Source organism: Ictidomys tridecemlineatus, chromosome 6, assembly GCF_052094955.1.
Source record: "Ictidomys tridecemlineatus isolate mIctTri1 chromosome 6, mIctTri1.hap1, whole genome shotgun sequence".
In the NCBI taxonomy this organism is placed as follows: Eukaryota; Metazoa; Chordata; class Mammalia; order Rodentia; family Sciuridae; genus Ictidomys; species Ictidomys tridecemlineatus.
Genome location: NC_135482.1, coordinates 23,994,418 through 24,018,448, shown reverse-complemented (window position 1 = coordinate 24,018,448; position 24,031 = coordinate 23,994,418). Strand labels below are relative to the sequence as shown.

Genomic DNA, 24,031 nt, shown 5'->3' with positions numbered 1-24,031 from the left:
GCACTGGATTCAATGCTCAGCACCATGTAAAATAAATAAAGGACCATCAACACACAAAAAAAAATTTTTTAAAGTACAGAATAAAACAGTGTTAACAGTGCTTGGAAAAGGTGTGGGAAGGAGGATGGAGAAAGGATGGTTGATGGGCACAGAGGTGCGACAGGGGAGGAACAATAGCTTCTACTGTTCTGTAGCACAGTAGGGTAACAAGTGGCAAAAATTAATTGTATATTTCAAAATAGCTAGTAGAGAAGATTTTGAATGTTTCCAACACAAAGAAATGATAAATGTCTAGGTAAAGGATATACAAATTATCCCAATCTGATCATTACACATTGTACACATGTATCGAAATGTTGCAGTGTACCTCATAAATACCTACAATTATTATGTGTCAAAAAAAATTTAAAAACATTTTAAATAAATAAAAGTCTGTGCATGGTCTGAATTAGATTCGTCTTTCTCTTGGTCTAACCACCTGACGGGACTGATGGTTTTGATCAACCTGCCAACAAAAACCAAAAAGACATCCAGAGCTCACATTCCAGAGGTGCCTTTGGGAGCTTTTGGATTGACAAATATTATTCACAGATTCTCAGGAAGAAAAGTCAAACATTATTTTCATTCTTGAGGCTTAATTTGGGTGATTTAACACCGTGTGAGCATGCTTGTAAACCTATGTCATGATCGATCAAACAGGAAGCAGCGTGCATCTCTCAGCAGCATGCTGCTGTGTAACATGATTTTAGCAGACACTGGATAACAAAAGCACAGCCAACACGCATAAATTGCTCTTCTCTGGCTTGTGCCCTTAAGTTCCACACACTCAAAGTTACTCATTCAACAAATGACTACTAACCACCTATCCAGCACAAGGCACTGTGAAAAGTTTAAAGCTACCCCTGGTCCTCTAAGAATCCCACAATCTGAGGAAGAGAATAAGACAGGTACCTGGGCACGAGACTCTATGTGAAGGGGGACCATAAAGGTAAAGGGAACAGAGTCCCATTGTGAGTGGCCATGTGTAACCAAAGCCAGGAATGTTGTGCATAAATAAATTAGTTTTGTGAACAGATTTAACAGGTGAAAAATGTTTCAAACAATTAATAACAGACAAATCTTTCTCAATTAATCTTTTTATTGCAATAGTTAGTAGTACTAGGAATGGAACCCAGAGCCTCGCACACACCATGAAAATGTTCTACCACAGAGCTACATCCCAGTCCCCAATTAGGCTCTAACCACACCTAATAATGAGCCTAAATTCACTTATTGGACAGAGGGAAGAGAGACTGGTTTTCAAAGGTCAGTTGAGCATCAGGGACCAAACACCAACTGAGGAAGAAGACAGCCATGTGCAGGAGAGAGAGGACTCCAGACAGGAGCTCTAGAGATACAGTGACATGGCGCACAGAGGTTTCCTACAAAGCCAGAGAGATACATGCGCCAAGGAAGAGACGCAAAAAATATCCTTAAGGTTGGTTGAAGTTCTCAGATGCAAAGCTCAATTTCATTAATTCAGTCCTTACTTGTGAAAGAAAAACATGTTGCATTTTTAGAAAATGGAAAAATGTTATTACCAGAATTTGTTATTGCCAATAATTTCATATCTTAAAAACTTGAGTAACAAAATATTTTAATTTTCTTTTTTCCCTGAATTTTCAATGACAAATTTCCTAATTTCTTCTCCACAGACAGAGCACAGAATTGTATTTCATGGAGGACTAAAAAAACAAAAGACCGCTTCAGGACATAGCCTCTCACCTTGTGGCTTACTGGAATAGCGCCACTGTTTCCCCAAACAGCTTTATTGATAAATAATTTACATACCATAAAGTTAACCCATTTAAATATAGAAGTCAATGGTTTTTAGTATATCTAACATATTGCAACCACCACTATAATCCGATTTTAGAACTTTCATCATCGCCATTTCCCACACCTCCCAAATCCTAGGTAACCACTAATTTGCTGTTTCTATATATTGCCTATTCTGGACATTTTGTATAAATAGGATTTCATGATATGTGGTGTTTTGTGACCGCCTTATTTCACTTAGCATGCTTTTTAGGTTCACTCATGTTACAGAATGTATCAGTAATTAATTCTTTTTATTAACAAATAACCTTCCCTTATGGGAATATACTACATTTTGCTTATTCATTTATTAATTAAAGAAAATCTGGGTTGGTTTATACACTTTTTGGCTATTATGCATAATGTTGGTGTGAATAATTATGTACAAGTTTTTGTGTGAACACGTTTTCCATTTCTCTTGAGCATAACATAACTGAGTCATAGGTAACTTTACATTTAGCGTTTTGAGGAAATGATAAACTGTTTTCAAAGTGACTACTATTTAACCTTTCCACAAGCACTGTATGAGGTTCCCAATTTCTCCTCCTCAACACTTGTTATTGACTATCTTTTTAATTACAGCCATCCTACTGGGTATGAAGTTGTATCTCATTGTGGTTTTGTTTTGCATATTCATGACAACCAATGATACTGAACATCTTTTCATGCATTGATTGGCTATTTGTATATCTTCTTTGGAGAAATGTCTCCTCAGATCCTTTGCCTATTTTTAAATTGGGTTATTTGTCTCTTTGTTGTTATTACATTCTTTATATATTCTGGATATAAGTCACTTATATGATGTGCAAATACTTCCAATGTATGAGTTGAATTGTCGCTTTCTTGATGCTGTCCTTTAAGTCACAAGTTCTTAATTCTGATGATGCTGAAGATTTTTAAAGTATCTCCTGATGCACATCCTGCAGGGGAGGTGTGATTACAGCGAGGGTGTACTGTATATCCATGTACATATGGATATATAGTACGCAACAGTGTATATACAGTGTTACAACAGCCAAAAAGGGAAGCAACCCAAGTAGCCATCAATAGATAAACGGGCAAACAAATCAGCTTTTCATCTCTGTGGCAAAATAACTAGAAAAATTTAGAGAAGAGATTTATTTTGGCTCAAGATTTCAGAGGTCTCAATACATCGTTGGCTGGCTCCACTGTTCCCCGGCCTGCGATGAGGCAGAGGAGGAAGTGTGTGGCAAAGGACAGCCGCTCACCTCTTGGCAGTCAGGATGCAGGGAGGCAGCAAAGAGGAGGCTGAGACAAAGGCAACCCTCCCAAAGTCCTGCAGCGGTGACTGACTTCCTCCAGCCAGGCCACACCTTCTGCAGTTCCCACCACCTTCCAGTAATGCCACCGAATTATTAATCCATCCATGGACTAATCTACTGAGGAGATTAGAGCACATGCTTCCATCACCTTTCCAAAGCCTCACCTATGAACACCGCTGCAGCGGGGACCAAGCCTTCAACTCATGAGACTCTGGGGACATTTCAGATCCAAAGCACAACATGTGGAAATGGAATGTTATACAGCCTTAAAAGGAAGGAACCTTTGACACATACTACGACATGGATGGATCTTTTTTTTTAATCTATTTGTATTTTTATGTGGTGCTGAGGATCAGACCCAGTGCCTCACGCATGCCAGGTGAGTGCGCTACCACTTAAGCCACATCAGGAGCCCAAGGATGGATGTTGAAGGCATCATGCTAAGTCTAATAAGCCAGTCACAAAAGGACAGATACTGCATGATTCCATTTTTATCAGGTACCTACAGTATTCGTATTCAGACAGAGAGTAGAATTGTGGTTGCCAGGGAACAGGGAAAGGGGGTGGGGTATTGTTAAGCTTCGGTTTGAGAAGATGGAAGAAGATAGAAAGGCACAGCCATGTCGATGTTGGCCATGCCACAGAGCTGTGCACTGACAACACAGTCAACATGGCCAAAATAGGTATCACCTTGTTCTTTCCTGCCAACTTCTGTTACCAATAAGTAATGTGCTGAAGGCACAAAAAGGGGTTAGAACAAACCAATAATAAGCAGATTTGGAGTTAAATGAGGCAGCAAAACGTGAAAACAAAACCCTTCCGTTGACTCTCGTATTTGAGGAGGGTCTACACCATGTGAGGAACCGTGCAGAGTGCTGAGGATTCAAAGGGACCTAAAATAAGGACCTTGCATCCTAGAGAATTTTCAAATGAGGAATATATTTTCCGTTCCATGAATGAGGTTCAATTAAATTCAACCTGCACACTTTCTGAATGGGAATTCTGTGAAGACTGAACAACGACGCAATCAGAATCTGACTATATCTCAGAAAGCTCCCGTTTCTTGCTTTAGCCTCCTCTGACACAGCAGCACATCTTTCAATTCCATGAAAATTCATAATCTCTGTTTCATCTGTTAAATATAAAAGGAGAATGATTATGCAGTTTGGGACCCAGATAGTCATTTTTCTGAATGAATTCGTGCATATGCTTGTTTACTGCAATCTCATTTTCCCTCTACTGCATGTAAAAGATCACCGCAGCTTAATAGCATGCAAGTCTATTCATACTGTGGAGTCATTAGCAGCAGAGCCAACCTGCTGAGAGTTAAGAGGACGTGCCCGTATGACCAAAGACTAAACTATCCACCCAATCAAGTCTTTGGAAATTACAGACTTATCTGACACACTTGACACCAAGATAAGAATAAGTTATACCACATAAGAGTGGTGAGAATAACCTACACCAAAAAGAGCTCTAAAAAGTAGCAGAAATGTATTTTGGATAGATATGGGAGTTTATTCAATAACTCAACAAATATTTATTAAGCACTTACTACATGAACCAGGCACTGTGCTGGGTTTGGACGATATAATAATAATACTCAAACACACTCCCCCTTTTGGGCTGTGCTTACCATGGAGTTGTGGGGGCAAGTAAGCAACACATTCAATAAGGTGTGATAAACGCTATAACAGAAGACGCACACGGTGCTGTTAAGGCAGCAGGATTATGGCATAGTGTGGAAGAGTGAAGGAAGGCTGTGGATGGAGTGGTGCAGAGAAGTCACCGGGCAAAGGTGGTCCAGACAGCAGGTGTTCCTGGGAGAAAGAACAGCACATATAAGGGGAATAGCTCACCTACATAAAGATACTAGGCTCCAGAGTCAGGAAGAACCAGGATAGAGTCCACCTCTACCACTCTTTAGATAGGTGACCCTGGCAAGTTAATCTTTTCTGGCCTCAATTTTCTAATCTATAAAATGGGATAACAATTTTAACTACTCATAAAGGATTGAATGAGATAAGCACACAAGAGCTTGATAAAAAGCTATTATCACAAAAATAATTTCTTTTTTAAGTAGAAAAGATATATAGTAAGAAAGGAATTAAAAGAAGTATTTGAACCTTACAATTTGCTTTGATTTGATCTCAACTTTCAACTTAACCATGAAATTTTCATGTCCAATAAATGTGTTTATACACACACACATACACACACACACACACACACACACACACACTATTAATATAGTCTTTTTTTGCATGAACACATTTAAATCAGGATTATTTGGGCTGTAATAGATACAAAATAATAATTTAAACAAAATAAAAACACATTTCTCTCATATGAGAAAGTCCACAGGCAGGCAACACACTGTCAAGTTTGCAAGCTCTGGTCCATGAAGTCTTCACAGAACCCAAAGATTTCCAACTTGCCATTCCACATCTTAGAGTCTGGCCCTTGCTCCTGTGATCCAATATGGTGGCTAGAGCTTTAGCATCACTACTGTGATCTAGAGAACAGGGTGAATGAAGGTATAAACAAGAAAGAGCAGAGAACATACATGAGTTTATTTTTAAAGGATGCCAGGAACCACCAAATGACTCTTCTAGTCACATTCTTTGGGCCATAATGAGTCACCTGGCCTCCTCTGGCTGCAAAGGAAACTGGCCAGTGTAGTCTTTGTTCCTAATGGCCATGTACCCACCTAAATGTGTGGCTTCTGAAGAGAATGGATATTGGGGAAAACTAGCAGCCCCAGCAACACTGGTCATTATGCTAGAAACTAAAAATGTCATAAATGGGTATTTTAAAAGGAGGGCATCACTGACATCACTAAGTTCTAATTATGAGAAATTTCAGAGCTTTAGTTGCAAAGACTGAAAGAATATCAGGAAAACTGTAGACAGAGATGTGCCACAAAGGAGATGGAAAGAGCTGTCGATAAATTGAAGAGGCTCCAAGAGGAGGATGTGAAAGTCACCTCACACCTTTAGAAAGGGCTACAAATAGTAAAGGTGGCTATATCCTTTCATCTAGTAAACCTTTAACAAAAAAATCTCTATGCACAAATGCATTCATTAAAGAATATTCAATGAGAGAAAATAGGCATTTAACTCTACAAAACACAGCAACACATTACACAGACATAAACAAAGAAAATCGTGTTCAAACATCTTACTCTGGAGTGATAAATGTTTATAAAAGTCAACATAAATTTAACTCATACTCATTTGTTAGAGTTCAACTCAAACATGATTTGCTTTCTTTTTTCTTTTGTGTGTGATGGGAACTGAACACAGGGCATCAATGCTAAGCACCCAAGCAAGGCTTTTTGGGGGCAACCTTCTAAAGCCTAGAATAGCTTCGGTCTCCGTGTTTAAAGCGCCAACAGCACCACACACCTTTTTCGAGGCCAACCGATACAGTTGTAACAGGACAGGTTTTGTGTGAGCTTCTCCCACTGGTCTTGAAGTTCCCTGAATGCAGGGACATGTAGTAGGCACCAATGGCTTTTCCTGACCCACATATCTCCTCCTTCAATCTCAGAACCTTGATTCAACAGTTCCAGTGGTGGGCCACGTCCCAAGTCTGACAATCCGCCCATTCCATGCCCAGCTGCTTTGTACCATGAGCCTCCTGAGAGTTGAGTCCTTGTTTATCTTTGCCTTGCAGGAGACTAGCAGAGCAAGCTTCATGTGAATGTCTAAAATCCATGAATGGATAAATGGAGGCTCTTCCATTAAGCCAGTACTGTGCAAACTTGATCAGACAGACAAGTGAGTTGAGGCTTTGAAGGAAAAATGCAATACTGAATGAAAAAAAAATGCTCAGGAATAAAACTTTATTTTATTCAAATTGAATTCAAGGATTGTTCTGACCTGGGCTTCAGACCCAGCTAGGCTGTCTCTAAGTGACACCTCTTAAGTGACATGATTTTCAAAGTCATGTCACTTAAATCAAATAGGGCCTGTTCATTCACTAGCAAGGAAAATCACAATGGCTACTTCACATGACTGTGCTCAGGTCAGATGCAGAGTTTAGCACAAAGAAATCTCAAATGTCTGTGGTCGTATTACTATTACAAGTGGCATGTAATACCCAGGACAGGCCAAAGGCAAACATGTACAGTGTGGATGGCGTTTCTCTGACACTACATACATGGGGTTATATCTAACTTCTCTCTCACTTTTCCTGAAAATCTCACAGGGCTGCATCTCGGTTTCTTCCACAGTGATGTTTGGCTTTTTGCCAGACCTGGACTGGACAGGTTAGAACCCATCTAGGAACCACCTGCTTCCCATCCTTACTCAGGAAACTTATCTCCAGCCCAGGGTTCGGAACCATACAAGGGGCTGACAGTACTAGGATGGTGCAGAGTAGGGATTTTTTTCCCCTTTGCAGACAGACAACAATTTCAAAGTCAGGCTGATTACTCACACCACCCCCCACCAAAAAAATGCTTAAAATCAAAACAGCAACCAATAAAACTCACATGCCTGGGGACTACTATCGAGAATCCAGTCATTGCAGGGTGGGGCCTGGCAGTGTGGACTTTCCAAAAGTTCCCCTGGGTGATTCTGAAACTACTCCCAGGCTTGGGAACTCCAGGAATAAAATACCCTCAGTCTTCTTCCAACTTAATGATTATCCTCCAGGGGTAACAGCTATTTACTCCCAACCCAAGCACAAAACCTTCACTTTTTATGTTATAGACGGACACAATATCTTTATTTTATTTGTACGCGGTGCCTCACACATGCTAGGCAAGCCTCTACCACTGATCTACAACCCAGCCCGAGAACTTTCACTTTTTCATGTTGACCTACCAGCTAGGGGCTCCACTCCCCAGCCCAGTGCACAGCTAGATGGGCTTTTCACAAAGTCCAAGGGACTTTTAAAAATGAGCAATTCTCCATTCTGTGGTCTTAGAGAATAAAATTTTTTGGACACAATATCTTTGTTTTATTTATTATTTTTTAATGTGGTGCTGAGGATCAAACCCAGTGCCTCATGCATGCAAGGCAAGCGCTCTACCACTGAGCTACAACCCCAGCCCAATAAATATTTTTTTACTCAATAGCACGAACTTAGTTACCACATATGACATACCACAGATGACTACCAGAACTGTAATCAGTTACAAAGCTGACTATTCTGAATTGACCTCCTTTTCCTTGTCTATATCTCCTGATGGCACTAAAAACTAGCAGACTATGAAGCAAAGGAATAACTGTAACAGTTAAAGAAATGGCAGAGGGCAAGTAAGAAAACTAAAAGATCAAAACTACTTCATCAACTCCAGAATAACAAAGACTTGCAGTATTTTTAAAAATTCTGCCTTCTTTTGAGAAACTGACATGTTCTTACCTTCCCTAACTTATGAGTTATATACCTAATTATGTTTCCCTTTTTGCCATGGCTACCAGGACTCTCTTCTTTTCTTGGTCCTGATTTTCAATTTCTAGATCCTAGCATCATTATGGAACATCTGTTCAAAGCCACTTCAAATTCTTTTTATAAAGGTGCAGGGTTAGTCACATAAACTCCATTACCTTTTCTGGTCTACTGAAATAGCACAGAGCTTAACCCCTCCTAAGCACGTTCATCTGAACTATCCACGCTACTCAAGGCTCTTTTGGCACACACTTCTTTTCTGGGACTAATTTGGTATTCAAAGGCCACAGAAAAATTTATATTCATTATAGAACTCACTGCTCAACTTGGCCATGCCAGCTGACACATCTTCACAATATCCCCAGGAGACATTCTGCCTTACAACTCAAACACCACGTTTCATCCTGATACAGAGCCTGTGGCTGGGAAGTGATTGCTGTCATTTCCTATTCATGTTTTCTGATCAGACAAAAAGTACATTTTCTCATAATTCTCTATCACAGAAAATTCAAGCCATCTCATGCAGGCCCCTTTAAAACAGTGAGCTGGCTTCCTTTGTAAAGACAATTGATTTCTCCTGCATACATTATTTTACAAGATGCAGGACAAAGGGAAAAATACCAAGAGATTCAATAGTTCCTTCTGGTTTTATTTAAAGGAAAAACTATCCTCTCCTCTCTAAAAGGACACATATTGCTTTTCCTTTCCTGCCCATTGTTTTATGTTTTGAAAACCATGTAAGATATGCATAATCCCAAACCTACAGAAATACAATAAGGTTCTCATGAAAACTAATTCTTGTTTTAGCCCCCAGAGAGGATTTCTGACGCATCATTTGGTGGCACACTCATTTATTAATTTCCTCTGGTAAATATTAATCAAGCCCCTATTATGTGCCAGGCAGAAGGCAGGCATAAACCCCGCCTGCCTTTTCCCCACACAATGTAATTTGGGGGAACACAGAGAGATTGGTTCAGAATTGCTTTTCTGTAGCAGGCTGCATTCTGGTTATGCCAGTTCTTAAGACCACTAGTCCCTTCAGTACCCCCTATCACCTGGTCTCTTCCCCAGACTACTCCACTACTCTCCCTCCCTGGGCCCATGAATGGCCCAGATGAGACTTCAGGGCCTGCCCAGCACACTGGCCCACAGCAGTTCTGAGGGCTAGTGCTGCCAATACCTGTTGACAAATATTTTTAGGAGCATCTCTGGGTTTGCTCCTCCTTCCTGGCCTGCAGACCCAACAATGGATTTCCACTCTCCCTCTTCACCCATTTGGTCCCGTCTTCTCGTGCCAATTCTTCCTCTTGCCTGGACACAGAAAGCTCTGTGGAGATCAAAGACTTTTTCACTTCACCCTCTGGAGAGGATCAGGTGCTCAGTTTCTCCACTGCACTGTAACTTAAGACCAGCCAGAACACCCTCCCCCTCCCCACCCGAGGTCATGCTCAAAATGTCCACCCACAGGTCAGAGATATCAACCAGAGTACAGTGTCCTTCCTCTTATTATTCTGGTAAATGTAGAAACACCATAGGGACTCTTAAAACAAAACTGTGCCATAAGTAAAAAACAACTGTAGGAGACTAAAGGATTCACATCAGGGTTTGAAAATGATTAAAACCAGAACCAGAACTCTGCACAGGCAGTATCCCAAACAAGGGCTCTGCAGGGTGAGAGTGGCAGATGCCAAACCCGAGGAACCATTCCAGCAATGATTATGCAAAGCACTGGCCTTTCATGCTTTGATGGTAATGCACTCATTTCTCCAACTTCCAGCACTCTAAATGCACGCGTAGCTTAATGACAGCAACTGGATTGAAAGGTAATTGGGATCTGAAAATAGAGACTTTGCTTCATTATAATAAGTCTACCAGAAATGTTTGTCAAAAAGCAGTATTCCCTGAGCTCCAGTTTAAAGGAATAGCCATTAAAGATTTTAAGGGAGTAAGCATTAACAGTGTTTTCAAGCTATGAATGCTAAGGCTATGAAAAAACAGATAAAAGGGACCAGGATAAACAAATTCATTTCAGGTAAATAAGATGTGAGAGAAATAAATTCAAACCATGAGTCAATTCTGCTTACCTGATTTCCTCTAATCCTTTCATTACCTACTCTCCCCTTTTCCTTTCTACTCCCCTATTTCAGGCACACCATCCCCCCGCCAATACCTCATATGATCTCGTAAGAGGCAGGATGTACAGAGGAAGAGAAAAAAACCCAAAACCTTCAATATTTCTTCTCTCCCACCAACCCATACCTACAGTCATGAGGAAACTTGGGGATGATATAATGGTAAAGAAAACAACTACTACAACATATCTACTGTGTTCCAAACACATTAAGAAATATTTTCTCTCTAGTTCTCACGAAAACTCAATAAGGAATAAACACTATGCAAACATTTTCTTTTTTTGGTTGCAAGTAACAGAAAATGTGGCTAATAGGAGAATGCATAAATAGGGGTCTATTTTCCTTACATAACAACGAATCCAGATAAAGACAGTTCCAGGGAGGCTAAGGAGGCTCGGTGATGGTAGGACACAGGGCTGGCATCTCTGATTTTCTTTTCTCCTCGGTCACAGTCATGAACTGGCTGCAGCAGCCCTGAGCATTGCATTTCAACAGAGCTGCATTCAAAGAAAGGAGCAGAGAGATGCACAGGCAGAGCTGCTGCTTCTCTGCTTCCTCCTAACACAGAAGAAAACCTCTCCCCCAACAGACTTCCTTTTCCCTCCCCAGGACCAGAAAGCACTCACTTGTCAGTTCCTAGGGACACGGGCAAGGCCCATCTTGCAGAGCTTAAGTAACATCTTCCTGGCTTAATTAGGAAGGAAAGAGTGTCATCTTTGGGCCAAGTGACAGTCTGCCATGGCAGCACCATCTCTAACCTACAGCTCGGGAAACTGGACTGCAGTGAGGTGACATAACACATCAAAGCTGTGTTCCCCCCAGAGGCCTCTCTGCCTGCGGTAGCATCTCGCTGGGCTCAGTCACCCCTCTGCAGCACTACTCTCCTTTTTTTCTTTTGTTATATATTCATTATTTTCTTAAGATAACTATATTAAATCTGTGAATTCAAATGAAAAAGTGTTCCAATGTCACTCAGGACTGTTCAGGTCTGCCCCCCTCAACCACTTCTAAGAACTAAGTGCAAATCAGTCAGGTCAAGAGCACCCCAAGGTGCGACAGAAACCTGCTGTGCAGGAACAGCCCGCCCCAGGGGCTGGAAAGCTCTCACAGGTCACCAGGGAGCAGCAGGAACTTGCTGGCTACTGAGAGCAAGCAGAGCCTGACAAAAAATGTTGTCCTCAAAAATATGATGGGGTAGAAAGCCTTCCGGAAAATGCTGAAAACCTCAGCCTTTGCCTCCACCATGACTGGGTTAGGCTGGACTCAGCACTTAAGCACTCTACCTCCTGGAGGTGGTGGTGGAACGGGGAGCCCAGAATCCCAAGGCAGATACTTTCGGCTGGATTTCTTAACTACCCAGGGCTTCACTGTCCTTAATGGTAAAATGGAGGTAACACTGGAATCTATCTCAGGGAATTTTTTGAGACATAAAAGCCATAATATATATTATGGAATTAGAAAATGTTTGCTCCATGAACACTGGTGGGTTGGTAAGAGTGGAGGCAGCATCACCAGGAGTAGAAATAACATCAGAAGGAAGGCCTGTAACAACTAGGATTATAAAGACTTAAAGCTATTAACTTGCAAATTGTCTATCACCTCAAAGCTTAAACTAGCTACCTTCTCCCTCAACTCATTCAACAATGAACCATCACCTCAAAGAGCAAACAAGCGTAAAAGTGTAAGATTTGACATGACGCAATATCATGTTTTATTTTTATTTTACTCTTTGTACATTATTTTATTTCTTCTGGTAAAACAGCCCAATGAATCCAAAGGAATCCTAACATGTAGGCACATTTTAAATAAAAGAACAATAATGAAACATTCATATACCAATTTCATAGTTGAGAAATAGTATAACATACATCTTTGAAGCCAGGCATCTTTCTATGACCTCCCCCACCCCCATGCAGATAACCACCAATCTGAATTTTGAATTAATCACCCCTTGGCTTTTCTTTATATTTTCATCAAATATCTATGTGTCCTCAGGCAATAAATTATTTAACTTTGCTTAAATCATTTAAATTTTCATAAATGGAATTATACAGTAGGTACCCCTCTGCAATTTGCTTTCCCATTCAACATTTATTTGGAGCTTTATCCATATTTAACACAGATAATTGTACTTCATTCATTTCACATTTCAGATATAACAGTATCTGGAATATCCTGCTTATGGGTCTTTGCCCTGTTTCTGGTCTGACTCCTCATCTCAGGATGGTCCTATGCAGACCTGAAATGGGAGACCTTTCAGAGGCAAAGGAAATGCTATTAAAGGCTGACAGAAGGCAACAGGCCTACACCAGACTGGATGGTCACTCCACTGATAATAGTGAATACCGTCTCAAGATTTCCTTATCACCCCCTGAAGTGCAGACCAAGGCATTTAAACCCAACCCTGTTTAACCAATGGCAAGTTCACATTCAAATGTCATCAGCTTCCACATTTGCAGTTCAACCCTGAAGGAAAGCCAATTACTCCTCCTATCCTGGGAAGTAAAGCAAATTCTTTTTAGGGGTAAGATGGAGAAAATGTACAGCTTCCCAGCTTCTGATGTCTCATTCACAATTCATCATCATGCTTGAAGACAATTCTAGTTACAATGGTAACAGTAGCCAAGACAAAATGTAAAAGGCCTTAAGGTCTGAAGTCTGCATCCTTTTTCTGAACCAAGATAGAACTAAGGACATAGCGTCCTTATTTAAGATTTACTACAACCCTATGTGGCAGGTATGGAACACAAAACTTGGAGAAGCAGAGTAACTTGTCTGAGGTCACAATGCACCTAAGTGGCAGAACCTCAATCACCATGTCTAAGTAGGGGACCTTATAACTCATCATAAAAGCCAGGACGTTACTGGGACCCAAGGAGGTGCTATTAACAGTGGCACCACAAGAACAGGTGTAAGTGGAACTGCCCTAGGCACAGCAGGATTGTGATACCCTCAGTCTGTCCAACTTCATAATATGCTCTTGAAATCTTCAAAAGGTAGAGATAAATGATTTAGGGGTCTGACCAAATTTGGGACCCGAATCTCTGTAGTTGACTCTGTGTGTGGAGATATGCTTCTGTCACAGAGTGTAAAGATGTGCACGCTCCCTTGCCCCTTCCTCTACCTGGTAGACATCCAGTGGCATCCTGCCACTCGGCACAGGAGGTTGAAGAGGATCATGACATGCTTCCCTGAGATTCATAATTAAATTAGAGAAACATTCTTCCTCCTGAAGCTGCTCCTGTTGGTAGCTGCCAGCAACAGAGTCAATGTTCCATTCACTGAAGCAAGCATCCCTCCAAGAGGGACTTCTTCTGATGTGGAGATCTACAGCCCTTCCCTTCAGCAGAGATCCCAACTGAGTTCCTTTCTGGAAGCACACAGGACATGTTGAAAGGGTAAAGTTTCTAAGCTGGAAGGCTTGAATTAAAATGTAAAAGATTAGGTATTATTGAGTTCCACTGTTACCCCCAGATTCCTGAGATAGACAACACCCTACTAGCCATTTAGCCTAGGGCCCTGTGCAGTTTGTCACAGGGCCCCGAACCAATCAGTTTGAATGTGTACCCCGCTTAGGAATGACCAATCACCCCCGCCCGACCTGTTCCCGCCAATGAATGTGCCAATCACGTCTCAGAGTTGTTGTTCAATTTCCCCGCGCCTCATGATGATTTGTTCTGATGTATGCAAAGCCCACCGCCCTCTCCAAAAAGTGTACTTAAGCTCTGCTTGACCTTTGCTCTGGGCTCTGGGCTGCTCTCCCTCCTTGAGTGAGCACAGAGTCCCAGCGCGCTGGAATGGATCCCCAATAAATATCCCCTTTTGCCAATTGCATGGAGTCAGTCTCTTGGGTGGTCTCTCCCTCCGACATTTCGCCAGACCCTTACAATGTGACACACACACACACACACACACACACACACAAATAGTTTCAAATAAATATTTTAGACACAGAAAAACAGAGAATTACATAACCACATCCCAGGTCTAAAGCACATGCTATCTTTTGCTGTACAAAAGTGTTCCAAACTGCACCATTCATTGGAGTCACAAACCAGAAACAACATAAAAGTCCATCAACAACAGTAAAATGATGAATTGTGGTGTGGTCATACAAGATGAATGCTCCCCAGAAATAAAAGTGCACAAATCACTGCTACACAAAATAAATTACTCTCAGAATCAAATGTTGAGGGAAAAGAGAAAAAATTAATAAGGAATATGTCCACAAAAATTTTATTTACATAAGGTTCAAAAACAGGCAAACAGGATCTATAATGTTAGGAATGAGGAAGGCTCATCTTGTGCAGGTGAAGGATGTTGACAGGTAGGGACCTGGAGGATGCTTTACATGGATAATGTCCATTCCTTGACTGGATGGTGCTACTGAGGTGGGAACTATGACAATTCATCAAATAATACCATTAAAGGTGTGTGCACTTTTCTGTAGCTACATTACACATGAAGGAAAAAGGATTACTAAACAAAAACCTAGAATTAAAACCCATTTTAGTCAACTATCCTGTTACTGATGCCTAAATTATCTTTACACTGAAGCTATCTGTGGCCTTTGGCAGGCCACTTGCTGAGTGTCTATTTCTTTATCTGTAGCAGCATGCGATATTTACGGCTGGTATGAGAAGTACTTCATTTAAATATATACAACAGGCTTAGCAAATGCTTGACACATGAGTCGGCACTCAAAAATGCAAGCTGCTTAAGCCAGGTCTCACCTACACCTGCCCTCCTCATACTTAGGGCCTGTCACCATTTGTCTTATCCTTCTGGAATGGGGCAGGGTATACTGAAATGGACATGTTCACCTATCCTTGTTGGAGAGTGAAGGGAGAGATAAGTGAACCCCTCCTAGAGGAGCAAGCACCCAGAAAACATCTGTACCCAGTAATTCCACCCAAGGCATCTACGCCCGCCGAGGAGATGAGACAAGAAAAAAGGTGCTGAGGTGCTGTTGTGTGCGTGCACATGCATGTTATTTAAAAAGCGAAAAACTAGAAACAATTCATTACATCAGAACAAAATAATGTTCAAACAAAATTTTTTTTAAAAAAAAAATTTTATAGTTGTAGATGGACAGCATGCCTTTATTTTTATTTGTTTATTTTCATGTGGTGCTGACGATAGAACCTAGGACTTCATGTGCTAGGCAAGTGCCCTGCTACGGAGCCACAGCCTAATTAGTCCAGTTAGAAATTTTAGCAACATAAAAAACAGTTGAACATAAAAGCAAAAGGTCCACCTGTATTGATTTTTAAGACAATAACAAATACATATATAGAAAAGACTATGGGAAACAAAACCAAAATTTAAGCTAATTATTTATGGGTAGTATTATTACAGGAATTTAAATTTTTCTTCCTTATGTTTTCTGTGTTTTTCAACATTGTTCTTTGAGTATATACTAATGCAAACACAAATGTTGAAGAAAGGATTGGTATCACTTTCTCCGAAGGCCTTCGTTTCTGTTGTCAAGGTGAGCGCCAGCAGCAATCTGTCACGTTTTAGGAAAGACATTGCACAATGGAATGTGTCTGAAGGAAGGTGACTGACAGCCTGGCAAAAGGCTTCAAAAATAAAAGTCAGGAGGAATGGCTGAAGGAACAAGGATGTGAACTTGAGGAGGACCAGTTAACACGTCAGCTGCCTTAGAATATCTGTCATGTGAAGAGTGATTACGCTTGTTCTACGAGGCTCCAGAGGCTGGGACCAAGATCAATGAATCAGAGAAGAAAGGGGAGGAGGAGGAGGATTAGAGCTCAGGGAGCAAGCAAGCTTTATGATCCCTACCAAGCCCCGCTTCCTTTCTTGTCCAGCAGTAAGGCGCTCCTCTGGAGGGGCCCAACAAGTCATCTTGTCAGCATTTGGGCCCAGGCAGGAGCATTCCAAGGCTGTCCTTCTCTGTCTCCCAGACCAGCCTGTTCTGTGGACAGCCATGTGAGTCAGGACCCGATGATTGAAGCCAAACACCACTGTGGAAATAAATACCTGCTCTCCTTTTAATCCCTCTTCCTTGACCTCTAACAAGCTCTTCAAAATTACATCAACTGATCTACCTCTCTCCATGTTTTACCATTTGACTCTTAGTCCAAAAAGAGGTCTCTTTTAACGGCTCCCTGACTGGTTCCTCTTTTCGACTCTTGTCATCCCTGCTCCAAGTCCATTTGCTACAGAGAAGCTAAAGTTATGATTTTCTAGGATTAAAAAAAAAATCATTAACAGACTATAGGATTCAAAATGGAGACTCGTCTCTAGTCTTCACTGGCCCCTTCTTCCTCACACAGTTATTATATTCCAATCAAACTAGCCTTTTAGGTTCCATGTTCATGCCCAAATCTTTCTACCTCAGGGCACTTGCACATGCTGAAACACTCTCCCCATCACCCACTTTCCAAATCCTTCTGCAGTTCAAATCTCAGGTGTCATTCCCCAATTTTAATCCAATGATAGAATCCCAGTCCCTAAGGATCCTTTATGTGGTTTATATGGCTTTTCATGCTCTGGCCACAACTGACCAGTCTTTGTCCATTGCCTGTCCATTGTCTTTCACTAACCAGAATGCCTCTGAGTTTCTCAAATGTACCAGCATCTCCTAGATCCCTCTGTCTTTATGTATGATGCTTCCTCTGCCTAGAAAAAATCTTCTTGTTCCTAATTCCTATCATTTTTAGGACATGGTTTGAAATTCCCCTTCTTGGAAAGCATTCCCTTGCCTCCAAATGCAGGGCTAGGTGTCTCTCCCCATTGTGTGTTTACAACACCTGGAATTAGTTCATCACAGCATTTTTAATATTCTGTCGTAACTGAAATTTCCTACTAAATGGTAAACCATATTAAGGCAGGAATCACAATTCTATTGCCCAAAACTGTTGAGTGAATGACTTCCTTTTTTTAAATTCAAGCAAAGATTTTTAAAAATAGGAAAATAATACATCTTCATGGGAAGCATTCTAATAAGTGGTATTTTCTTCCTGGAATAATGAAGCAAATCTAGACTTCACTCAATTCCCCTGTTCAAGGCAAAGTTTCATGTGTTGTCACTTTTACTAACCAGCACAGTAATTATTCTTTTTGTTTTTTTATTTTTTTTATTGGTTGTTCACAACATTACAAAGCTCTTGACATATCATATTTCATACATTAGATTGAAGTGGGTTATGAACTCCCAATTTTACCCCAAATGCAGATTGCAGAATCACATCGGTTACACATCCACAATTTTACATAATGCCCTATTAGTAACTGTTGTATTCTGCTACCTTTCCTATCCCCTAGTATAGTAATTATTCTTTACCAGCATTCGAATGCCCAGGGGCAATCCTCAGTACATACACAAAAGGATCAATAGGTACTAAATAGACTAAAAAGATGTATAATATTGAATTCATAAAATGGCAGGATATAAAGAAAAAATAAATTGGGAACACACTGGAGGACATAAGAATAATAATCAAAAAATAAATCTTCCACAGTCTGCTTCCCCAAAGGCATAAATGGTTCCTGCTAATTTATTAAAATTGCTTCATGAGAAAGACCTTTAGAACCCTAAGCCCAAAGCCCTGGCCTTGGTATAAATTCAGGGCAGAAGTACAACAAAGAAATGTGTCAGGGACAGCACCTTGTGTCTCTATTATGCCTCCGTAATATGGAAGACTGGGCAAGTCACAAGTCTTTCCTGAATTTCAGTTCCTTTACCTAAAAGAGACCAGATATACTTGAGAGGGTAGAAAACTGAAATTTTTCCACTCATCCTCATCCTCATCCTCTCCTTTCTTGGTAACAGAATCTGATTTTTAGCTGGGCACATTAATGTCCCACCAAAACATCACATTTCTCAGCCAACCCCTCCAATCAGGTAGCCAGACCTGCCAGGCAGGTCTTCCAGAAAGTCCTGGAAGAAGAAGTCACACTGTTTTCCTTCCCACTGCCTGGCACAAAGATGAGATGGCAGAAGTCCTTTTTGTACTATAAAGACAAAGGTGACATCTGAGGGTCCATGGAGAGAACAGCCTGCAGGAGCCAGAGCCCTGGCGGCCCCCCGGGACCTCCATAATTAACTCTGGACCATAAACCTCCAGCCTCCTCTATCCCAGCAGGAAACACTCTGCCATCCCATTCTGTACTGCACAGCCTCATGACAAAGATTGCCTCATGAAAATCTTTAGCCCAAGCTGACCTACTTCAGGACACTGGTCCTGGCTTGCTGCTCCAGCAAGATATTCCATCTACCGCCTTCTACACGTCAACCCTTCAAATGTCCACAAACACTGGGATTTGCTCTGTGGAAATCTGGGTCTCCATGTAATCTTTGGCAAGTAGCTTAAGTGCTCTGATCTTTACTCACTGTCCAAAAAACAAAGATTCCTTCCTTCCCTCTATATTTGCCTAAAAATGTCAGAAGAAGGAGCATAGGTTTGTGAATCAGATACAGATTCAAATTGCTTCATGGCAAGCTGCATCCATTATCACATCATTAAAGTATCTTACTTCACAGTCATGTATTTCTAGGACTTTCTAAGTACTAGATAAGATGACACTTAATGGAGGCTTGCATTTGTCAGCCCCATATCCTAATATGAAATCGTTGTCCCGTCCTTCTTCATTCTGTAGGGCTATACCATAGGCCAACAGCAGCCAACCATTACAAGGTGCTCATTATACCAGAAGCTGTTCAAGCACCTTTCATGTATTAAGTCGCGTACTTCACATGACAATGCGGTAAATACTGTTATTTCCCCATTCCACAGATGAGGGAACTAATCCACAAAACATCAGTTACCTTGCCAAGATCATAGCCAGAAAGGGAGACCATGCAGTCTGAGCCCTGCTCTTTACTGCCAGAATACACCATATTGCTTCCTCGCTGGAGGTAGTACCATGTCTTCCCAAGGAACTTGTGAGCTTCCTCAGGCCACAACCTGCATCATATTCATCTTAGTGTCCTTGCTGGTGGCCAGCAGAGAACCTTGCCCACCACTGTTGAGGGCTGTGATCAAGTCAAGATGGCACCTGGCAATTTGCCAGGAGGAGTGGTTTGTGAGGCAACGCCACCAAGCCATTAAGATGATGAGGATTCCTTATTGGCTGACTGCTGTATCTAGATGATGCTAATTGAGACAAGCTGTGTGTAATCAGTAAGGTATATATACCTCTGCTTTCCTGCAATAAAGTGGTTCCTGCTACATTGAGTTCCCGCTACCTTGAGTTCCCACTACCTTGAGTTCCCGCCCAGTTTCCCCGCAATAAAGCAATTCCCACTTCAACCTTCAAGTTGCTTGTAATCTCTCGGTTATTTTGCCTAGCTGGACTGCGGCACACCACAAAAGCTCCCGGATGCTGTTATAATTGAGCCATCTTCTAAAATGCCTATATTGTCCGATGACCTTGAGGAAGACATCTGTTGACTGAACCCAGGTGTGTCTGAAATGAAACAGAGAATCCCTGCCACAGGAAGCCGAAGACTCCTTCACTCAAAGACATCTCTTGAGTCTTCAGAGTCATAGCCCTAAAGACTCGAAGACTTCTGAGAACAATTCTGACTAATGTTTCCATGTTTCCAGAGTCTGAACTAAGTTTAAGGCCTTCACCATTCATTCAAATTAAAATATCAGCCACACAGTATGAAATGAGCTAGCATACTGGTCTAAAGAGGGCTACCATTTTCCTCTTGGTGCTGGTGGGCAACAACAGCCTCCTAAAACACAACAATTTATGTTGTCCTCACTAGGGATACTATTTGAGTATGCAATGGCATAAATTAGGTGCTGGGGAGGCATGAGATAGGGCACAAACCTCACTAACACAGACTATGTGATAATTCTTAGTGCTGAATTTTATTTTTCCATGATCAATAAAAAAAATATGTAAAATAACCAACATGTAATATAGAAAGAACCAATTCATCCATTCTGCTTATATCTATTGTAAGTCTACTATGTGCCTGTATTAGATTAGTAGTAATAATCCATTCCACGCATTCTCATTAAGAAAAAACTCTGTAGTGTAAAAAGTAATATCTCCATGTCAAAATAAGTTAGAAGTCTGGAAAATTAGATTATGGTACATGAATACAATGGAATGCTATGAAATTATAATAAAACTAGTGGGGTAGATCAGTTGGTGCTAATATCTTAACAAGAATGACTGCTGAATTAAAAAGCAAGAGATGGAACCCTCTATAAAGTACCCCATTTGTATGGAAAGGCAAAAGAAGATAATAATGATATATACATACATCAGTGGATTTGCAGGAAAATTCTCAGAAGGAAGGTCAAAACCTGATGGTATGGGATAGGAAGGAAACTCATTTTTCTGACAATTTACATAATACTAAGGCTAATTAGAAAAGGTCAGGGTGACTTAAGATGCATTGGTCCATGCCCACCTGTGTCAGGCACATAATGGCATTCCAGTATTCATTGAATGAATATAAATAAAAGATACTATTAATTATCATTTAAACATATTTATCTTTTTTATTCAGGAAAACAGTTCACTGACTCCCACATGCTCCCAAAAGGGGACTGGAATTAAGGAATGCTTTGCTGACATTAATAAAAGTTCAGGTTGGTCAATAAGTTTCTAAACACATGCTGATTTGAGGACAGCCGGTCCATACCACCCATTACCACTTAATTACTTTTCCATGTATATTTTGAAAGGAGTTGATGTGGATTTATTTGAAGAAAAAAATTACTTTTCCATGTATATTTTGAAAGGAGTTGATGTGGATTTATTTGAAGAAAAACAATCTGAATTATTCCTAGCAGCAACCATAAAAATGTCCTAGAGAGCCAGAGTAACCTCTAAGCACCCTGAAGGTCTCTCAACACTGAACGTGCCGATAAGAAGTTCTTAGGCATACCTGACACACCACGCTGCCTCCTCCACTGTCTGGAGCCACATGAGTGATGGCAAACTGGGGAATGGGAAACTGACAGTTTTGTTTTCTCGGTGCTGATAAAGGGGAACAAATTATGTTATTTGCCCCGAGTGTGCAGTCTGCCGTTTTAGGTTGTTTTGTTGGCACTTTTCCCCTAGTAGCAGCAACTAGAAGTGGGGGGGGAGGACATCTGGTAACTTCTTCAGGGAAAATCTTAACAGATTTGTGGGTGTAACTCTAGTCTATCTGTTGTGTAAATAAACCCCAGGCAATGGCATCAATTAAAACTCTTTTTTTTTTTAAATGGTTCTAACAAAAGCAATACCCTGAAAACTATGGTCCCAATATAATAATCATAAGAGCCCCCAGGTATGGAACTCTCATTATGTACTGTCCTGTGCAAAGTACTGTAGAGGCAAGGGGCAGTTCAACTGTCACAGCTTTATGGGGTCCCCATTTGGCAGCTAAAGAGACTGAGGTTCACTGAGATGAATTAGCTTTGCCTGAAGTCATACAGCTAGTGAGCGGCAGAACTGAGATCCAAACCTAGTTCTGAAGAACTCCTAAGCATTCTGTAGGGTGGTTTTCCATCAATGCTCAACAGGCTCATCAGGGAGAGAACAGTGTTGGAGAGATGAGGAAGGAGCCCGTCTCTGCCCAGAACCGATCTCCTAGGTGCCAGACAAAACAACAATGCTGGCATTAGGAATCCTGGAATCGCCTTCTACCATGGGGAAAAAATCCGCCTGTGTCACTCAGACGGTCCAAGACTGGTTCTGCACATTCCCCAGCTCTAAAACCGCACCTCTGCAAAAACAAGTATGTGGAGATGATGTTGCTGGAATGGAAAAGTAGGAGAAAGTCAATTCTGAGCCACAGGGTATACAGCTGGGTAAATGATGTTCACCTTGCCAAGAAAAACCCTGACAGACGGTATTAATCAATAGCCAGCTTGTAATGTAACAGCTCCAATGACCTCTAGTGGCCGTTGCTAAATCCAGTGGTCAGTTTTTGGTCATGAGTGGACAGATCAGCAGCCATGGACAGAGTTGAAAGTTTTTCTTCATGTGACTTCTGAGACATCCCCCTCTACTAGACTGTCCTCTACCTCATAGACTACTTCTTCCACATCACCTTTGCTACTTCATGCTCATCCCCCAACTCCTGGAGTGCCCCGGGATTTAGTCTGGAACCTCGTCTACACTATCTTTGTGCTTTCATTCAATTTCATGGATTTAAATGTGATCCACATTAATCACTAAATGTGTATCTCCATCCCAGAACCATTAACACTCAGCTACTTAGTTAACATTGCTGCTGCGATGACTAATGGGTATCTTGTGTCCTAAAATGAGCTCCTAAATCCACCCGACTCTGTCCTCCTCCATCCTTCTAGGTGCTCAAGGCATGTAGGGTAGTTAAAGCCAAAGTCCTTCCAAGATTTTATCCTTCCTCACCCCAGTTACCTCTCTGAACACATCTCCAATTACTCTTCCCCAGCCACCCGTCTCCAGTCAGCTGGACTTACGCACATACTATTGGCTCTACTTAAAACACTTTCCTCAGGTGCCCACAAGGTTCCCTCCTTCACTTATCCCAATATTTTCCAAATATGACCTATTCAGTGAGGCCTTTCCCTGACCCTTATATCTTAAAGTGCAGCCTGCCCTTCAAAGCACTTTCTTTCTTCCCTCGTAAGGTTTTAATAGCTTATGATGTATTTGACTCATATAGTTCTTTATCACCTATATTCTACAACTAGAATTAAGCTGCAGTACAGTTTAGAAAGGGCCTGTCAGTCTTATTCACTATATTTCCAACATTGAGCACAGTGCCTGGAACACAGTAGACATTCTTTGGAGAAAAGAGAATCTACAAGCATCCATGCATAGCTTGGGCATACCAGGGTAGTTGTTTTCTATAAGAGATAGGAAATGATGAAATTTCCATCTCAGACACTGGTTTCTTTTCCTCTTTTCTAAAAACAGTGGTCATTTGTGGATTCAAAGAGAAGTATGATGCTATATTGTAACTAGACTTCACACACCCAAATAACAAAAAGAAAATATATTTTAAAATAACTGTTTTAAAGTATCTAAATTAGAATCAGTGTTTTTTTTTCATATGTAGGATTATTTTTAACATATAGATGATACATAATGTATATGTATTTTTATTCTTTTTAGTTGGGGAACTAATATCAGGATTCCTGTGATAATAAGAAAATTTTTTATTTATCAACATCCACTGATGATATTTGTTTATTCATGGCAGGTTTGCTGTCTTTACTTTTATTATGTCTCTTTTTTATTGGTTTTTCAAGTCTGAAATCTATCTTTCACCCATCATCATCTTGTAATGGCAAATGTGGGCACTACGTATGTTAGTCAGGTTTCCATTACTATAACAAAATACCAGAGACTACAAATTTGTAAAGAGAGGAGGTTTATTTTGATTCATAA

The 24,031-nt window shown here is 40.9% G+C and overlaps 1 protein-coding gene across 5 annotated transcripts in view; it reads right to left on the bottom strand.

Moving 5' to 3' along the window:
- Tmcc3 (transmembrane and coiled-coil domain family 3) overlaps positions 1 to 24,031 on the bottom strand; it is a 261,814-nt gene that overhangs the window by 183,570 nt on the left and 54,213 nt on the right. Inside the window, exon 1 of one of the 5 annotated variants that reach the window (XM_078052996.1) lies at positions 4,777 to 4,929. The exons of the other annotated variants lie outside the window; for them this stretch is intronic. Within the exon in view, the coding sequence (XP_077909122.1) occupies positions 4,777 to 4,779 (3 nt within the window). The 5' untranslated portion in view covers positions 4,780 to 4,929. Of the gene's footprint in view, positions 1 to 4,776; positions 4,930 to 24,031 lie in introns of those variants that run through there. 5 annotated transcript variants of the gene reach the window in all.